Consider the following 15,602-nt stretch of genomic DNA (forward strand, 5'->3'; position numbering starts at 1 on the left):
TGAACCTAAAGTCCCGACGCCTGGGAGAGACCCTGCACCCGCAGCCCCCAGGACCTGAAGGACCGGACTTTCACTGGAGAAGTGACCCCCAGGAGTCCCTCCCCCTTGCCCAAGTGGAGGTTTCCCCGAGGAACCCCCCCCTTGCCTGCCTGCAGCGCTGAAGAGATCCCGAGATCTCTCGTAGACTAACATTGCGAACCCGACGCTTGTTTCTACACTGCACCCGGCCGCCCCCGCGCCGTTGAGGGTGAAATTTCTGTGTGGACTCGTGTCCCCCCCGGTGCCCTACAAAACCCCCCTGGTCTGCCCTCCGAAGACGCGGGTACTTACCTGCAAGCAGACCGGAACCGGGGCACCCCCTTCTCTCCATTCTAGCCTATGTGTTTTGGGCACCACTTTGAACTCTGCACCTGACCGGCCCTGAGCTGCTGGTGTGGTGACTTTGGGGTTGCTCTGAACCCCCAACGGTGGGCTACCTTGGACCAAGAACTGAACCCTGTAAGTGTCTTACTTACCTGGTAAAACTAATCAAAACTTACCTCCCCTAGGAACTGTGAAAATTGCACTAAGTGTCCACTTTTAAAACAGCTATTTGTCAATAACTTGAAAAGTATACATGCAATTTTGATGATTTGAAGTTCCTAAAGTACTTACCTGCAATACCTTTCGAATGAGATATTACAGGTAGAATTTGAACCTGTGGTTCTTAAAATAAACTAAGAAAAGATATTTTTCTATATAAAAACCTATTGGCTGGATTTGTCTCTGAGTGTGTGTACCTCATTTATTGTCTATGGGTATGTACAACAAATGCTTAACACTACTCCTTGGATAAGCCTACTGCTCGACCACACTACCACAAAATAGAGCATTAGTATTATCTATTTTTACCACTATTTTACCTCTAAGGGGAACCCTTGGACTCTGTGCATGCTATTCCTTACTTTGAAATAGCACATACAGAGCCAACTTCCTACATTGGTGGATCAGCGGTGGGGTACAAGACTTTGCATTTGCTGGACTACTCAGCCAATACCTGATCACACGACAAATTCCAAAATTGTCATTGGAAATTGATTTTTGCAATTTGAAAAGTTTTCTAAATTCTTAAAAGACCTGCTAGGGCCTTGTGTTAGATCCTGTTTAGCATTTCTTTTAGAGTTTAAAAGTTTGTAAAAGTTTGAATTAGATTCTAGAACCAGTTTTAGTTTCTTAAAAAGTATTCCAACTTTTAGAAGCATAATGTCTAGCACAGATGTGAATGTGGTGGAACTCGACACCACACCTTACCTCCATCTACAGATGAGAGAGCTAAGGTCACTCTGTAAACTAAAGAAAATAGCAATGGGCCCCAAACCGACCAAAGTACAGCTCCAGGAGCTTTTGGCAGAGTTTGAAAAGGCCAACCCCTCTGAGGATGGCAACTCAGAGGATGAAGATAGTGACTTGGAGGGAAATTCCCCCCCTCCAGTCCTACTTAGGGAGAGCAGGGCTTCTCAAGCCCTGACTCCACAAATAATAGTCAGAGATGCTGGTTCCCTCACAGGAGGGACCAACAACTCTGAAATCACTGAGGATAACTCCAGTGAAGAGGACATCCAGTTAGCCAGGATGGCCAAAAGATTGGCTTTGGAAAGACAGATCCTAGCCATAGAGAGGGAAAGACAAGAGATGGGCCTAGGACCCATCAATGGTGGCAGCAACATAAATAGGGTCAGAGATTCTCCTGACATGTTGAAAATCCCCAAAGGGATTGTAACTAAATATGAAGATGGTGATGACATCACCAAATGGTTCACAGCTTTTGAGAGGGCTTGTGTAACCAGAAAAGTGAACAGATCTCACTGGGGTGCTCTCCTTTGGGAAATGTTCACAGGAAAGTGTAGGGATAGACTCCTCACACTCTCTGGACAAGATGCAGAATCTTATGACCTCATGAAGGGTACCCTGATTGAGGGCTTTGGATTCTCCACTGAGGAGTACAGGATTAGGTTCAGGGGGGCTCAAAAATCCTCGAGCCAGACCTGGGTTGACTTTGTTGACTACTCAGTGAAAACACTAGATGGTTGGATTCAAGGCAGTGGTGTAAGTAATTATGATGGGCTGTACAATTTATTTGTGAAAGAACACCTGTTAAGTAATTGTTTCAATGATAAACTGCATCAGCATCTGGTAGACCTAGGACCAATTTCTCCCCAAGAATTGGGAAAGAAGGCGGACCATTGGGTCAAGACAAGGGTGTCCAAGACTTCAACAGGGGGTGACCAAAAGAAAGGGGTCACAAAGACTCCCCAGCAGAAGGGTGATGAGACAACCAAAACTAAAAATAGTAAAGAGTCTTCTACAGGCCCCCAAAAACCTGCACAGGAGGGTGGGCCCAGAGCCTCTTCACAAAACAATGGGTACAAGGGTAAAAACTTTGATCCCAAAAAGGCCTGGTGTCATAGCTGTAAACAGCATGGACACCAAACTGGAGACAAGGCCTGTCCCAAGAAAGGTTCCACTCCAAACTCCCATCCAGGTAACACTGGTATGGCTAGTCTCCAAGTGGGATCAACAGTGTGCCCAGAGCAAATCAGGGTCCACACTGAAGCTACTCTAGTTTCTGAGGGTGGGGTGGATTTAGCCACACTAGCTGTCTGGCCGCCTAACATGCAAAAATACAGACAGCAACTCTTAATTAATGGGACTAGAATAGAGGGCCTGAGGGATACAGGTGCCAGTGTCACCATGGTGACAGAGAAACTGGTTTCCCCTGGCCAATACCTGACTGGAAAAACTTACACAGTCACCAACGCTGACAATCAGAGAAAAGTACATCCCATGGCAATGGTTACTTTAGAATGGGGAGGGGTCAATGGCCTGAAACAGGTGGTGGTCTCCTCAAATATCCCAGTGGACTGTCTGCTTGGAAATGACCTGGAGTCCTCAGCATGGGCTGAGGTAGAGCTAAAAACCCATGCAGCAATGCTGGGTATCCCTGAACTGGTGTGTGTGAAAACAAGAGCACAATGCAAGGCACAGGGTGAAAAAGTAGAGCTGGAGTCTGGAAAAATGGCCCAGCCTACCAAGAGAACAGGAAAGTCAGTTGGGAAACCAACTGCAACACAGCAAAAGAAAGGGAACCTCTCTTCTCAGGAAGAAGTTCTGCCCTCTGAGGGAACTGAGCCTTTGGAGCTTGAACCTTATCAGGTTGAGCTCTTAGGCCCAGGGGGACCCTCAAGGGAAGAGCTGTGTAAGGGACAAGAAACCTGTCCCTCTCTTGAAGGCCTTAGGCAGCAAGCTGCTGAAGAGTCCAAAGGCAAGAAAAATGGAACCCATAGGGTCTATTGGGAAGATGGGCTCCTGTACACTGAGGCCAGAGACCCCAAACCTGGTGCCACTAGGAGAGTGGTAGTGCCTCAGCTGTTCAGAGAGTTCATCCTAACATTGGCCCATGACATTCCCCTTGCTGGACATTTGGGACAAACCAAGACGTGGGAGAGGTTAGTCAACCACTTCTACTGGCCCAATATGTCCAACATGGTTAAGGAGTTTTGCCTCTCCTGCCCCACCTGTCAAGCCAGTGGTAAGACAGGTGGGCATCCAAAGGCCCCCCTCATTCCACTCCCAGTGGTGGGGGTGCCCTTTGAAAGAGTGGGTGTGGACATAGTTGGTCCACTGGAACCTCCCACAGCCTCAGGAAATATGTATATCCTGGTAGTAGTGGATCATGCTACCAGATATCCTGAAGCTATTCCCCTTAGGTCGACTACTGCCCCTGCAGTAGCCAAGGCCCTCATTGGTATCTTTACCAGAGTGGGTTTCCCTAAGGAGGTGGTGTCTGACAGAGGTACCAACTTCATGTCAGCATACCTAAAGCACATGTGGAATGAGTGTGGAGTGACTTATAAATTCACTACACCATACCATCCACAAACTAATGGCTTAGTTGAGAGATTCAACAAGACATTAAAAGGCATGATCATGGGGCTCCCAGAAAAACTCAAAAGGAGATGGGATGTCCTCCTGCCATGTCTGCTTTTCGCTTACAGGGAGGTACCACAGAAGGGAGTAGGGTTCTCACCCTTTGAACTTCTGTTTGGTCATCCTGTAAGGGGACCACTTGCCCTTGTTAAAGAAGGCTGGGAGAGACCTCTCCATGAGCCTAAACAGGACATAGTGGACTATGTACTTGGCCTTCGCTCTAGAATGGCAGAGTACATGGAAAAGGCAACCAAAAACCTTGAGGCCAGCCAACAGCTCCAGAAGTTTTGGTATGACCAAAAGGCTGCACTGGTTGAGTTCCAACCAGGGCAGAAAGTCTGGGTTCTGGAGCCTGTGGCTCCCAGGGCACTCCAGGACAAATGGAGTGGCCCTTACCCAGTACTAGAGAGGAAGAGTCAGGTCACCTACTTGGTGGACCTGGGCACAAGCAGGAGCCCCAAAAGGGTGATCCATGTAAACCGCCTTAAGCTCTTCCACGACAGGGCTGATGTCAATCTGTTGATGGTAACAGATGAGGATCAGGAGGCAGAGAGTGAACCTCTCCCTGATCTTCTGTCATCAGACCCAAAAGATGGTACAGTAGATGGAGTGATCTACTCAGACACCCTCTCTGGCCAACAGCAAGCTGATTGTAGGAGAGTCCTACAACAGTTTCCTGAACTCTTCTCCTTAACCCCTGGTCAGACACACCTGTGTACCCATGATGTGGACACAGGAGACAGCATGCCTGTCAAGAACAAAATCTTTAGACAGTCTGACCATGTTAAGGAAAGCATCAAGGTGGAAGTCCACAAGATGCTGGAATTGGGAGTCATTGAGCGCTCTGACAGCCCCTGGGCTAGCCCAGTGGTCTTAGTCCCCAAACCTCACACCACAGATGGAAAGAAAGAGATGAGGTTTTGTGTGGACTACAGAGGGCTCAATTCTGTCACCAAGACAGATGCTCATCCAATTCCAAGAGCTGATGAGCTCATTGATAAATTAGGTGCTGCCAAATTTCTAAGTACCTTTGACTTGACAGCAGGGTACTGGCAAATAAAAATGGCACCTGGAGCAAAAGAAAAGACAGCATTCTCCACACCTGATGGGCATTATCAGTTTACTGTTATGCCCTTTGGTTTAAAGAATGCCCCTGCCACCTTCCAAAGGTTGGTGAATCAAGTCCTTGCTGGCTTGGAGTCCTTTAGCACAGCTTATCTTGATGATATTGCTGTCTTTAGCTCCACCTGGCAGGATCACCTGGTCCACCTGAGGAAGGTTTTGAAGGCTCTGCAATCTGCAGGCCTCTCTATCAAAGCATCCAAATGCCAGATAGGGCAGGGAACTGTGGTTTACTTGGGACACCTTGTAGGTGGAGGCCAAGTTCAGCCACTCCAACCCAAGATCCAGACTATTCTGGACTGGGTAGCTCCAAAAACCCAGACTCAAGTCAGGGCATTCCTTGGCTTGACTGGGTACTACAGGAGGTTTGTGAAGGGATATGGATCCATTGTGACAGCCCTCACTGAGCTCACCTCCAAGAAAATGCCCAAGAAAGTGAACTGGACTGTGGACTGCCAACAGGCCTTTGACACCCTGAAACAGGCAATGTGCTCAGCACCAGTTCTCAAAGCTCCAGATTATTCTAAGCAGTTCATTGTGCAGACTGATGCCTCTGAACATGGGATAGGGGCAGTTTTGTCCCAAACAAATGATGATGGCCTTGACCAGCCTGTTGCTTTCATTAGCAGGAGGTTACTCCCCAGGGAGCAGCGTTGGAGTGCCATTGAGAGGGAGGCCTTTGCTGTGGTTTGGTCCCTGAAGAAGCTGAGACCATACCTCTTTGGGACTCACTTCCTAGTTCAAACCGACCACAGACCTCTCAAATGGCTGATGCAAATGAAAGGTGAAAATCCTAAACTGTTGAGGTGGTCCATCTCCCTACAGGGAATGGACTTTATAGTGGAACACAGACCTGGGACTGCCCATGCCAATGCAGATGGCCTTTCCAGGTTCTTCCACTTAGAAAATGAAGACTCTCTTGGGAAAGGTTAGTCTCATCCTCTTTCGTTTGGGGGGGGGTTGTGTAAGGAAATGCCTCCTTGGCATGGTTGCCCCCTGACTTTTTGCCTTTGCTGATGCTATGTTTACAATTGAAAGTGTGCTGAGGCCTGCTAACCAGGCCCCAGCACCAGTGTTCTTTCCCTAACCTGTACTTTTGTATCCACAATTGGCAGACCCTGGCATCCAGATAAGTCCCTTGTAACTGGTACTTCTAGTACCAAGGGCCCTGATGCCAAGGAAGGTCTCTAAGGGATGCAGCATGTCTTATGCCACCCTGGAGACCTCTCACTCAGCACAGACACACTGCTTGCCAGCTTGTGTGTGCTAGTGAGGACAAAACGAGTAAGTCGACATGGCACTCCCCTCAGGGTGCCATGCCAGCCTCTCACTGCCTATGCAGTATAGGTAAGACACCCCTCTAGCAGGCCTTACAGCCCTAAGGCAGGGTGCACTATACCATAGGTGAGGGTACCAGTGCATGAGCATGGTACCCCTACAGTGTCTAAACAAAACCTTAGACATTGTAAGTGCAGGGTAGCCATAAGAGTATATGGTCTGGGAGTCTGTCAAACACGAACTCCACAGCACCATAATGGCTACACTGAAAACTGGGAAGTTTGGTATCAAACTTCTCAGCACAATAAATGCACACTGATGCCAGTGTACATTTTATTGTAAAATACACCACAGAGGGCACCTTAGAGGTGCCCCCTGAAACTTAACCGACTATCTGTGTAGGCTGACTAGTTCTAGCAGCCTGCCACAAACCGAGACATGTTGCTGGCCCCATGGGGAGAGTGCCTTTGTCACTCTGAGGCCAGTAACAAAGCCTGCACTGGGTGGAGATGCTAACACCTCTCCCAGGCAGGAATTGTCACACCTGGCGGTGAGCCTCAAAGGCTCACCTCCTTTGTGCCAACCCAGCAGGACACTCCAGCTAGTGGAGTTGCCCGCCCCCTCCGGCCAGGCCCCACTTTTGGCGGCAAGGCCGGAGAAAATAATGAGAATAACAAGGAGGAGTCACTGGCCAGTCAGGACAGCCCCTAAGGTGTCCTGAGCTGAGGTGACTCTAACTTTTAGAAATCCTCCATCTTGCAGATGGAGGATTCCCCCAATAGGGTTAGGATTGTGACCCCCTCCCCTTGGGAGGAGGCACAAAGAGGGTGTTCCCACCCTCAGGGCTAGTAGCCATTGGCTACTAACCCCCCAGACCTAAACACGCCCTTAAATTTAGTATTTAAGGGCTACCCTGAACCCTAGAAAATTAGATTCCTGCAACAAGAAGAAGGACTGCCCAGCTGAAAACCCCTGCAGCGGAAGACCAGAAGACGACAACTGCCTTGGCTCCAGAAACTCACCGGCCTGTCTCCTGCCTTCCAAAGATCCTGCTCCAGCGACGCCTTCCGAAGGGACCAGCGACCTCGACATCCTCTGAGGACTGCCCCTGCTTCGAAAAGACAAGAAACTCCCGAGGACAGCGGACCTGCTCCAAGAAAAGCTGCAACTTTGTTTCCAGCAACTTTAAAGAACCCTGCAAGCTCCCCGCAAGAAGCGTGAGACTTGCAACACTGCAACCGGCGACCCCGACTCGGCTGGTGGCGATCCGACACCTCAGGAGGGACCCCAGGACTACTCTGATTCTGTGAGTACCAAAACCTGTCCCCCCTGAGCCCCCACAGCGCCGCCTGCAGAGGGAATCCCGAGGCTTCCCCTGACCGCGACTCTTTGAACCTAAAGTCCCGACGCCTGGGAGAGACCCTGCACCCGCAGCCCCCAGGACCTGAAGGACCGGACTTTCACTGGAGAAGTGACCCCCAGGAGTCCCTCCCCCTTGCCCAAGTGGAGGTTTCCCCGAGGAACCCCCCCCTTGCCTGCCTGCAGCGCTGAAGAGATCCCGAGATCTCTCGTAGACTAACATTGCGAACCCGACGCTTGTTTCTACACTGCACCCGGCCGCCCCCGCGCCGTTGAGGGTGAAATTTCTGTGTGGACTCGTGTCCCCCCCGGTGCCCTACAAAACCCCCCTGGTCTGCCCTCCGAAGACGCGGGTACTTACCTGCAAGCAGACCGGAACCGGGGCACCCCCTTCTCTCCATTCTAGCCTATGTGTTTTGGGCACCACTTTGAACTCTGCACCTGACCGGCCCTGAGCTGCTGGTGTGGTGACTTTGGGGTTGCTCTGAACCCCCAACGGTGGGCTACCTTGGACCAAGAACTGAACCCTGTAAGTGTCTTACTTACCTGGTAAAACTAATCAAAACTTACCTCCCCTAGGAACTGTGAAAATTGCACTAAGTGTCCACTTTTAAAACAGCTATTTGTCAATAACTTGAAAAGTATACATGCAATTTTGATGATTTGAAGTTCCTAAAGTACTTACCTGCAATACCTTTCGAATGAGATATTACAGGTAGAATTTGAACCTGTGGTTCTTAAAATAAACTAAGAAAAGATATTTTTCTATATAAAAACCTATTGGCTGGATTTGTCTCTGAGTGTGTGTACCTCATTTATTGTCTATGGGTATGTACAACAAATGCTTAACACTACTCCTTGGATAAGCCTACTGCTCGACCACACTACCACAAAATAGAGCATTAGTATTATCTATTTTTACCACTATTTTACCTCTAAGGGGAACCCTTGGACTCTGTGCATGCTATTCCTTACTTTGAAATAGCACATACAGAGCCAACTTCCTACAGTGCCCTTTCAGCTACGGTATCTGGCTGTGGAAAGAACACTGGAAGTTCCAATGTTTGATTTAGATGGAACGGTGAAATAACCTTTGGCAAAAATTTAGGATTGGTCCTTAGGACGACTTTATTTTTGTGTAGTTGTATAAAAGGTTGCTGTATAGTAAATGCCTGAATCTCGCTTACTCTTCTTAGGGAAGTAATGGCGATGAGAAATGCCACCTTCCAGGTTAGGAACTGTATTTCGCAGGAGTGCATGGGTTCAAAAGGTGGACCCATAAGTCTAGTTAGGACAACATTTAGGTTCCATGAAGGAACAGGAAGTGTTCTTGGTGGTATAATTCTCCTAAGGCCCTCCATGAATGCTTTAATGACTGGTATTTTATATAGGGAAGTTGAATAGGTAGTTTGCAGGTATGCAGATATTGCTGCAAGGTGAATCTTAATGGAAGAGAAAGCTAGGTTAGATTTTTGTAAGTGAAGCAAGTAACCCACTACATGTTCTGGAGTTGTGTGTAATGGTTGTATTTGATTAATATGGCAGTAGCAAACAAACCTCTTCCATTTACTTGCATAGCAGTGCCTGGTGGATGGCCTTCTTGCTTGTTTTATGACTTCCATACATTCTTGGGTAAGTTGTAAGTGCCCAAATTCTAGGATTTCAGGAGCCAGATTGCTAGATTCAGCGATGCTGGATCTGGGTGTCTGATCTTTTGGTTGTGCTGTGTCAACAGATCTGGCCTGTTGGGCAATTTGATGCAGGGTACCACTGATAGGTCTAGCAGCGTTGTGTACCAGGGTTGCCTTGCCCAAGTTGGTGCTATTAATATGAGTTTGAGTTTGCTTTGACTGAGTTTGTTTACCAGGTAAGGAAGGAGAGGGAGAGGAGGAAAAGCGTAAGCAAATATCCCTGACCAGTTCATCCATAGGGCATTGCCTTGGGATTGTTTGTGTGGGTATCTGGATGCGAAGTTTTGGCATTTTGCGTTCTCCCTTGTCGCAAACAAGTCTATCTGAGGTGTTCCCCAGAGTTTGAAATAAGTGTTCAGAATTTGGGGGTGAATTTCCCATTCGTGGACCTGTTGGTGGTCTCGAGAGAGATTGTCTGCGAGTTGATTTTGTATCCCTGGTATAAACTGTGCAATTAGGCGAATTTGGTTGTGAATTGCCCAATGCCAAATTTTTTGTGCTAGCAGGCTTAACTGCGTGGAGTGCGTCCCCCCCTGCTTGTTTAGATAATACATTGTTGTCATGTTGTCTGTTTTGACGAGAATGTATTTGTGAACTATTATTGGTTGGAAAGCTTTTAGTGCTTGAAAAACTGCTAGAAGTTCTAGGTGATTGATATGCAGTTTTGTTTGATGTACGTTCCATTGTCCTTGTATGCTGTGTTGATCGAGGTGTGCTCCCCACCCTGTCATGGAAGCATCTGTTGTTATTACCTATTGTGGCACTGGGTCTTGGAAAGGCCGCCCCTTGTTTAAATTTATGTTGTTCCACCACAGAAGCGAGAGGTAAGTTTGGCGGTCTATTAACACCAGATCTAGAAGGTGACCCTGTGCCTGAGACCACTGTGATGCTAGGCATTGTTGTAAGGGCCTCATGTGCAGTCTTGCGTTTGGGACAATGGCTATGCATGATGACATCATGCCTAGGAGTTGTAATACCATCTTTGCTTGTATCTTTTGTGTTGGATACATGCGTTGTATGATGGTGTTGAAATTTTGAATTCTTTGTGGACTTGGAGTGGCTACTCCTTTTGATGTGTCTATTATGGCTCCCAGGTATTGTTGTACCCTGCGTGGCAGAATTTTGGATTTTGTGAAATTGACGGTGAGCCCTAGTTTGAAGAGGGTTTGTATGATATGATTTGTGTGATTTGAGCACTCTATTAACGAATGGGCCTTGATTAGCCAGTCGTCTAGATATGGGAACACATGTATCTGCTGCCTTCTTATGTGTGCTGCGACTACCGCTAGACATTTGGTAAAGACTCTTGGTGCGGTTGTTAATCCGAAAGGCAGTACCTTGAATTGGTAATGTATGCCTTTGAATACAAACCTTAGGTATTTCCTGTGCGATGGGTGTATTGGTATATGGAAATAAGCATCCTTGAGGTCTAAGGTTGCCATGTAGTCGTGCAGTTTTAGCAATGGCAATACTTCTTGTAGTGTGACCATGTGGAAGTGGTCTGATTTGATGAAAGTGTTCACTACTCTGAGGTCTAGGATTGGTCTCAGTGTTTTGTCCTTCTTTGGTATCAGAAAGTACAGTGAGTAAACTCCTGTGTTTATTTGTGTGTTTGGCACTAATTCGATTGCATTCTTTTGCAATAGTGCCTGCACTTCTATCTCCAGGAGATTGGAATGGTGTGTTGTTAAATTTTGTGCTTTTGGTGGTATGTTTGGAGGGAATTGTAGAAATTCTATGCAATAACCATGTTGGATAATCGCTAGAACCCAAGTGTCTGTAGTGATTTCCTCCCATGCTTTGTAATAATGACCTATTCTTCCCCCCACTGGTGTTGTGTGGAGGGGGTGAGTGACCTGTGAGTCACTGTTTAGTAGTAGGGGCTTTGGGGCTTTGAAATCTTCCTCTATTTCTAGGGAATTGCCCTCCTCTATATTGTCCCCGAAAACCTCCTCTATACTGTCCCTGGTAACTGGACGGTGTGGCTTGTGAGGTGCTGGCTTGTGTGCTTTGACCTCGAAACCCCCCTCGAAAGGGCGTTTTACGGAATGTGCTGTAATTTCCTCTGCTCTGCGGGGAGTAGAGTGCGCCCATGGCTTTGGCAGTGTCCGTATCTTTTTTGAGTTTCTCAATCGCTGTGGCCACTTCTGGACCGAACAGTTCTTTTTCATTAAAAGGCATATTGAGAACTGCTTGTTGAATCTCTGGTTTAAATCCAGACGTTCGGAGCCATGCATGCCTTCTGATAGTTACAGATGTATTAATTGTCCGTGCAGCTGTATCTGCAGCGTCCATGGAGGAGCGGATCTGGTTGTTGGAAATGGTCTGTCCTTCCTCGACCACTTGCTTTGCCCTATTTTGTAAGTCCTTGGGCAGATGTTCAATGAGATGTTGCATCTCGTCCCAGTGGGCTCTGTCATAGCGCGCAAGTAGTGCCTGGGAGTTCGCGATGCGCCACTGGTTTGCAGCTTGTGCTGCGACTCTCTTACCAGCTGCATCGAACTTGCGGCTTTCTTTATCTGGGGGTGGTGCATCTCCAGATGTGTGGGAGTTGGCCCTTTTCCTAGCTGCTCCTACAACAACAGAGTCTGGTGGCAGCTGTGTAGTGATGAAAACCGGGTCCGTAGGAGGCGGCTTATACTTTTTTTCCACCCTTGGTGTGATTGCCCTACTTTTGACCGGCTCCTTAAATATGTCTTTTGCGTGCCGGAGCATACCAGGGAGCATAGGCAGGCTTTGGTATGAGCTGTGGGTGGAGGAGAGTGTGTTGAATAAGAAATCATCCTCGACCTGTTCTGAGTGGAGGCTTACGTGGTGAAATTGTGCTGCTCTAGCCACCACCTGAGAGTATGCGGTGCTGTCTTCTGGTGGAGATGGCTTTGTAGGGTATGCCTCCGGGCTGTTATCTGACACTGGGGCATCGTATAGGTCCCATGCGTCCTGATCTTGGTCACCCTGGCTCATGGTGGTGTGAGCTGGGGAGTGTGATGGAGTTTGTGCTGGTGAAACGTCAATCACGGGCGGAGGAGAGGGTGGTGGTGTAACTCTTTTCACCACTTTTGGTTGTGGTGTTTGTTCCGTCTGGAACTCCAACCTCCTCTTTCTCCTAATGGGGGGAAGGGTGCTTATTTTTCCTGTCCCCTGCTGAATGAAGATACGCTTTTGCGTATGGCCCACATCAGTTGCTTGTAGCTCTTCCTCAAACCTATGCTTCTGCATTTGGGAGGTTAGCGAGTGCTCTTCTGTATAAGAGCCTGAAGCTGGGTCGCTTGCAGTTTGTTTCGGCATTGAAACTTTGTCTGCGTGTTTTTTCGGCTCCGAGGTGACTTTTTTCCTTTTCGGGGCCGAAACCTCTCGGCGTCGATCTGTTTCGGTGCCGCTGTCTCGGCGTCGAGCCGTGTCCACACCGGCATCTCGGTGTCGAGGCTTGTCTCCAGCACTTTCTCGGTCCCGAGAAGGCTGCGTGCCGGTGTCTCGACCGGAGTCGGACGATCTCGGCACTGTTTGGGCCTTTTTCGGTGCCGACGGTCGGTCACCGAATTTATGGGTCGAGCCATGGCCTGGTGGCAGTGGCGTCCCCTGGGCCTTGTAAATGTTTCTCTGTGTGGTTTTCGACGTCTTACTCACGGTTTGTGTATCGTCGAATCCTTCGGAGTCTGAGTCTTGGATCGAGAAGGTACCTTCCTCTTCCTGTTCCTCGAACTCCCGTTGGGCTGTCGGTGCGGACGCCATCTGAAGTCTTCTGGCTCGACGGTCTCGGAGTGTTTTTCGGGACCGGAACGCACGACAGGCCTCGCAGGTGTCTTCGCTGTGCTCAGGTGACAGGCACAGGTTGCAGACCAAGTGTTGGTCTGTGTAGGGGTATTTATTGTGGCATTTGGGGCAGAAACGAAACGGGGTCCGTTCCATCGGCGTTCTTCAGCACGCGGTCGGGCCGACCAGGCCCCGACGGAGGATCGAAAAACTACCCCGAAGGGCACCGGAGCTCTTCGATCTTCGATGCGGTGTTGAATGTAAGTACGCCGATCCCGAACGCAACAATACCGACGAAAATCTTCCGAAATTAGCTAATTTTCCGTTCCGAAACTCGGAGCGACAGGAACACGTCCGAACCCGATGGCGGAAAAAAAACAATCAAAGATGGAGTCGACGCCCATGCGCAATGGAGACAAAAGGAGGAGTCACTCGGTCCCGTGACTCGAAAGACTTCTTCGAAGAAAAACAACTTGTAACACTCCGGCCCAACACCAGATGGCGAGCTATTGCAGAACATGCGTATCTACAGCGACAGATGCCATCGAACATGCTATTATCCCTTGCTGCTCCGATTGTTGCAGGCCTCTACATGTATACAAAAATACTTCCATCAGCCCATTTGAATGCAAAGTGTCAACCCTAACTAAGTTTAGAGGCAGGTTCTCCAGTGATCTTAATTCTAGTTCTAGCTTCAGCACGTGATCAGGGAATTACGTGATTCTGAAAAATCAGTGTAACCCAGACCTAGAATCACAAACAGGTGCAATGTGATCTATGCAAATGTGTGTACTGAATCTGTAAAATATAAATTTCATATTGTCTAGTATAGTTCCAGCTGCATGTAATCATCATCACATCATTATTTCTGCACACTAAGGTTGTATATCTTTCTGTTGTATGCATAGCACTTCTTGATTAATATGATCCTCCTAAAAAAATTTTTATGTTAAGTGGTCAGTTAGTTCTTCAAGCTAGCACTACACTATATCAACTACCTAAAAATACCACAGATATCAGGATTCCACGGGCAAAGATCACAACTCGCAAACTAGATGTTTTGCTTTAATAAAGTACCTGTATCTGTTCAGTTGCTGGTCGCTCCACAGCTTCAGAAAGTTTTTGCAGAATTGTGTATTTGCTGTCAGCCAAAGATGTAAATAGCATCTTCAGGTCATTCTAGAAGGAATCAATGGAATATTTTAAATAAATTGAAGATTTCCTTCTTGTTCATGATTGTAGCCAGACGCACAGAACATACACTAATATCAAATGTCAGGAATCCAGAAATAGTCACACTAATATGTTTTCAAGCCTTCTGAAGTTGCATCTACTTACAACAGCAAAAGCAAGGAATACATTACTTACCCTGTAAGCATGTATGTGTAGGGTGTAGTGCTGTAGATTCACACGCTTAGCATACTCCTGCCATCTAATGTTGGGCTCAGACGTTTGCAAATTGATTTTCTTCTATGAAGTTCTTCAAGTCACGAGGTATAGTGACTCTTACAGGCTGTGTTGCACATGTTCACCGGGTCCTTTGTTAAATAGTTTTTTAGCTCATCAGGTGTGCTTTAAGATAGGAGCAATATAGTGACTGAAAAGATGAGCATTCAAGTGAATATTAGTATAATGTAAAATGTTAATTTGGAAGAACATACATCAACCAATAGATGCCAGAGGAGCAGGGTGGATGCATATGTATCTACAGTACTATCAGCTCCAAATAGATGCTTACAGGATGAGTAACATATTACATTTGCAGCATGTGTTGAACGTAGATACATATGCTTAGCATCAAATGTAAAGCAGTGCTCCCAAAAGTGGTGGTTAGCTAGTGGCTGACGTAGATGTTTCAAAAAAGTTTTCTTAGGACAGCTTAACCCACTGTAGCTTGTTGATTAGCTAAGTTATCAACACAATAATGTTTTGTGAATGCATGTGAGTTATTTTATGTAGCTGTTTTACAAATATTCTCTAAAGGGATGTTTCCTAATAAGACCATTGAAAACTATTTTTTTGCGTGGGGAGTGAGCTCTTGGAGTTACAGTTAGTATTCTTTTTGCTTTGCGATAGCAAGTCGGAATACATCTAACTATCCATCTGGCTATTCCCACTTTGGAAATTAGAGAACCTTGCTATGGATTTGCAAATGCAAAAAAAAGCTGTTGCGTTTTGTGAAATGATTTAGTTCTCTCTAACACATTAATGCTCTTTTAACATTCAATGTGTGTAAAGCCGTTTCTGCTACTGATTCTGGTTTAGGGAAGATAACAGGTAGCTCTATTGTTTGGTTTGTAAAAAAAAACTGACACCAACTTTAGTAGGACTATTGGGTTAGTACGAAGTACCAAATTTGTAAGAAACATTTGGAAGAATGGCTCTTCCAGTGGATGAACCAGGATTTCCCTTATTCTTCTAAGAGAAGTGATT

General features: G+C 47.2%; 1 protein-coding gene across 2 annotated transcripts in view; it reads right to left on the reverse strand.

The window, feature by feature from the left end:
- The window catches only part of SYNE1 (spectrin repeat containing nuclear envelope protein 1), a 1,478,055-nt gene that overhangs the window by 378,494 nt on the left and 1,083,959 nt on the right, over positions 1-15,602 (reverse strand). For both annotated transcript variants that reach the window (XM_069234720.1, XM_069234721.1), the window contains one exon: positions 14,247-14,348. In XM_069234720.1, the coding sequence (XP_069090821.1) occupies positions 14,247-14,348 (102 nt within the window). The remainder of the gene's footprint in view (positions 1-14,246; positions 14,349-15,602) is intronic.

This window comes from Pleurodeles waltl, chromosome 5, assembly GCF_031143425.1.
Source record: "Pleurodeles waltl isolate 20211129_DDA chromosome 5, aPleWal1.hap1.20221129, whole genome shotgun sequence".
Taxonomy (NCBI): domain Eukaryota; kingdom Metazoa; phylum Chordata; class Amphibia; order Caudata; family Salamandridae; genus Pleurodeles; species Pleurodeles waltl.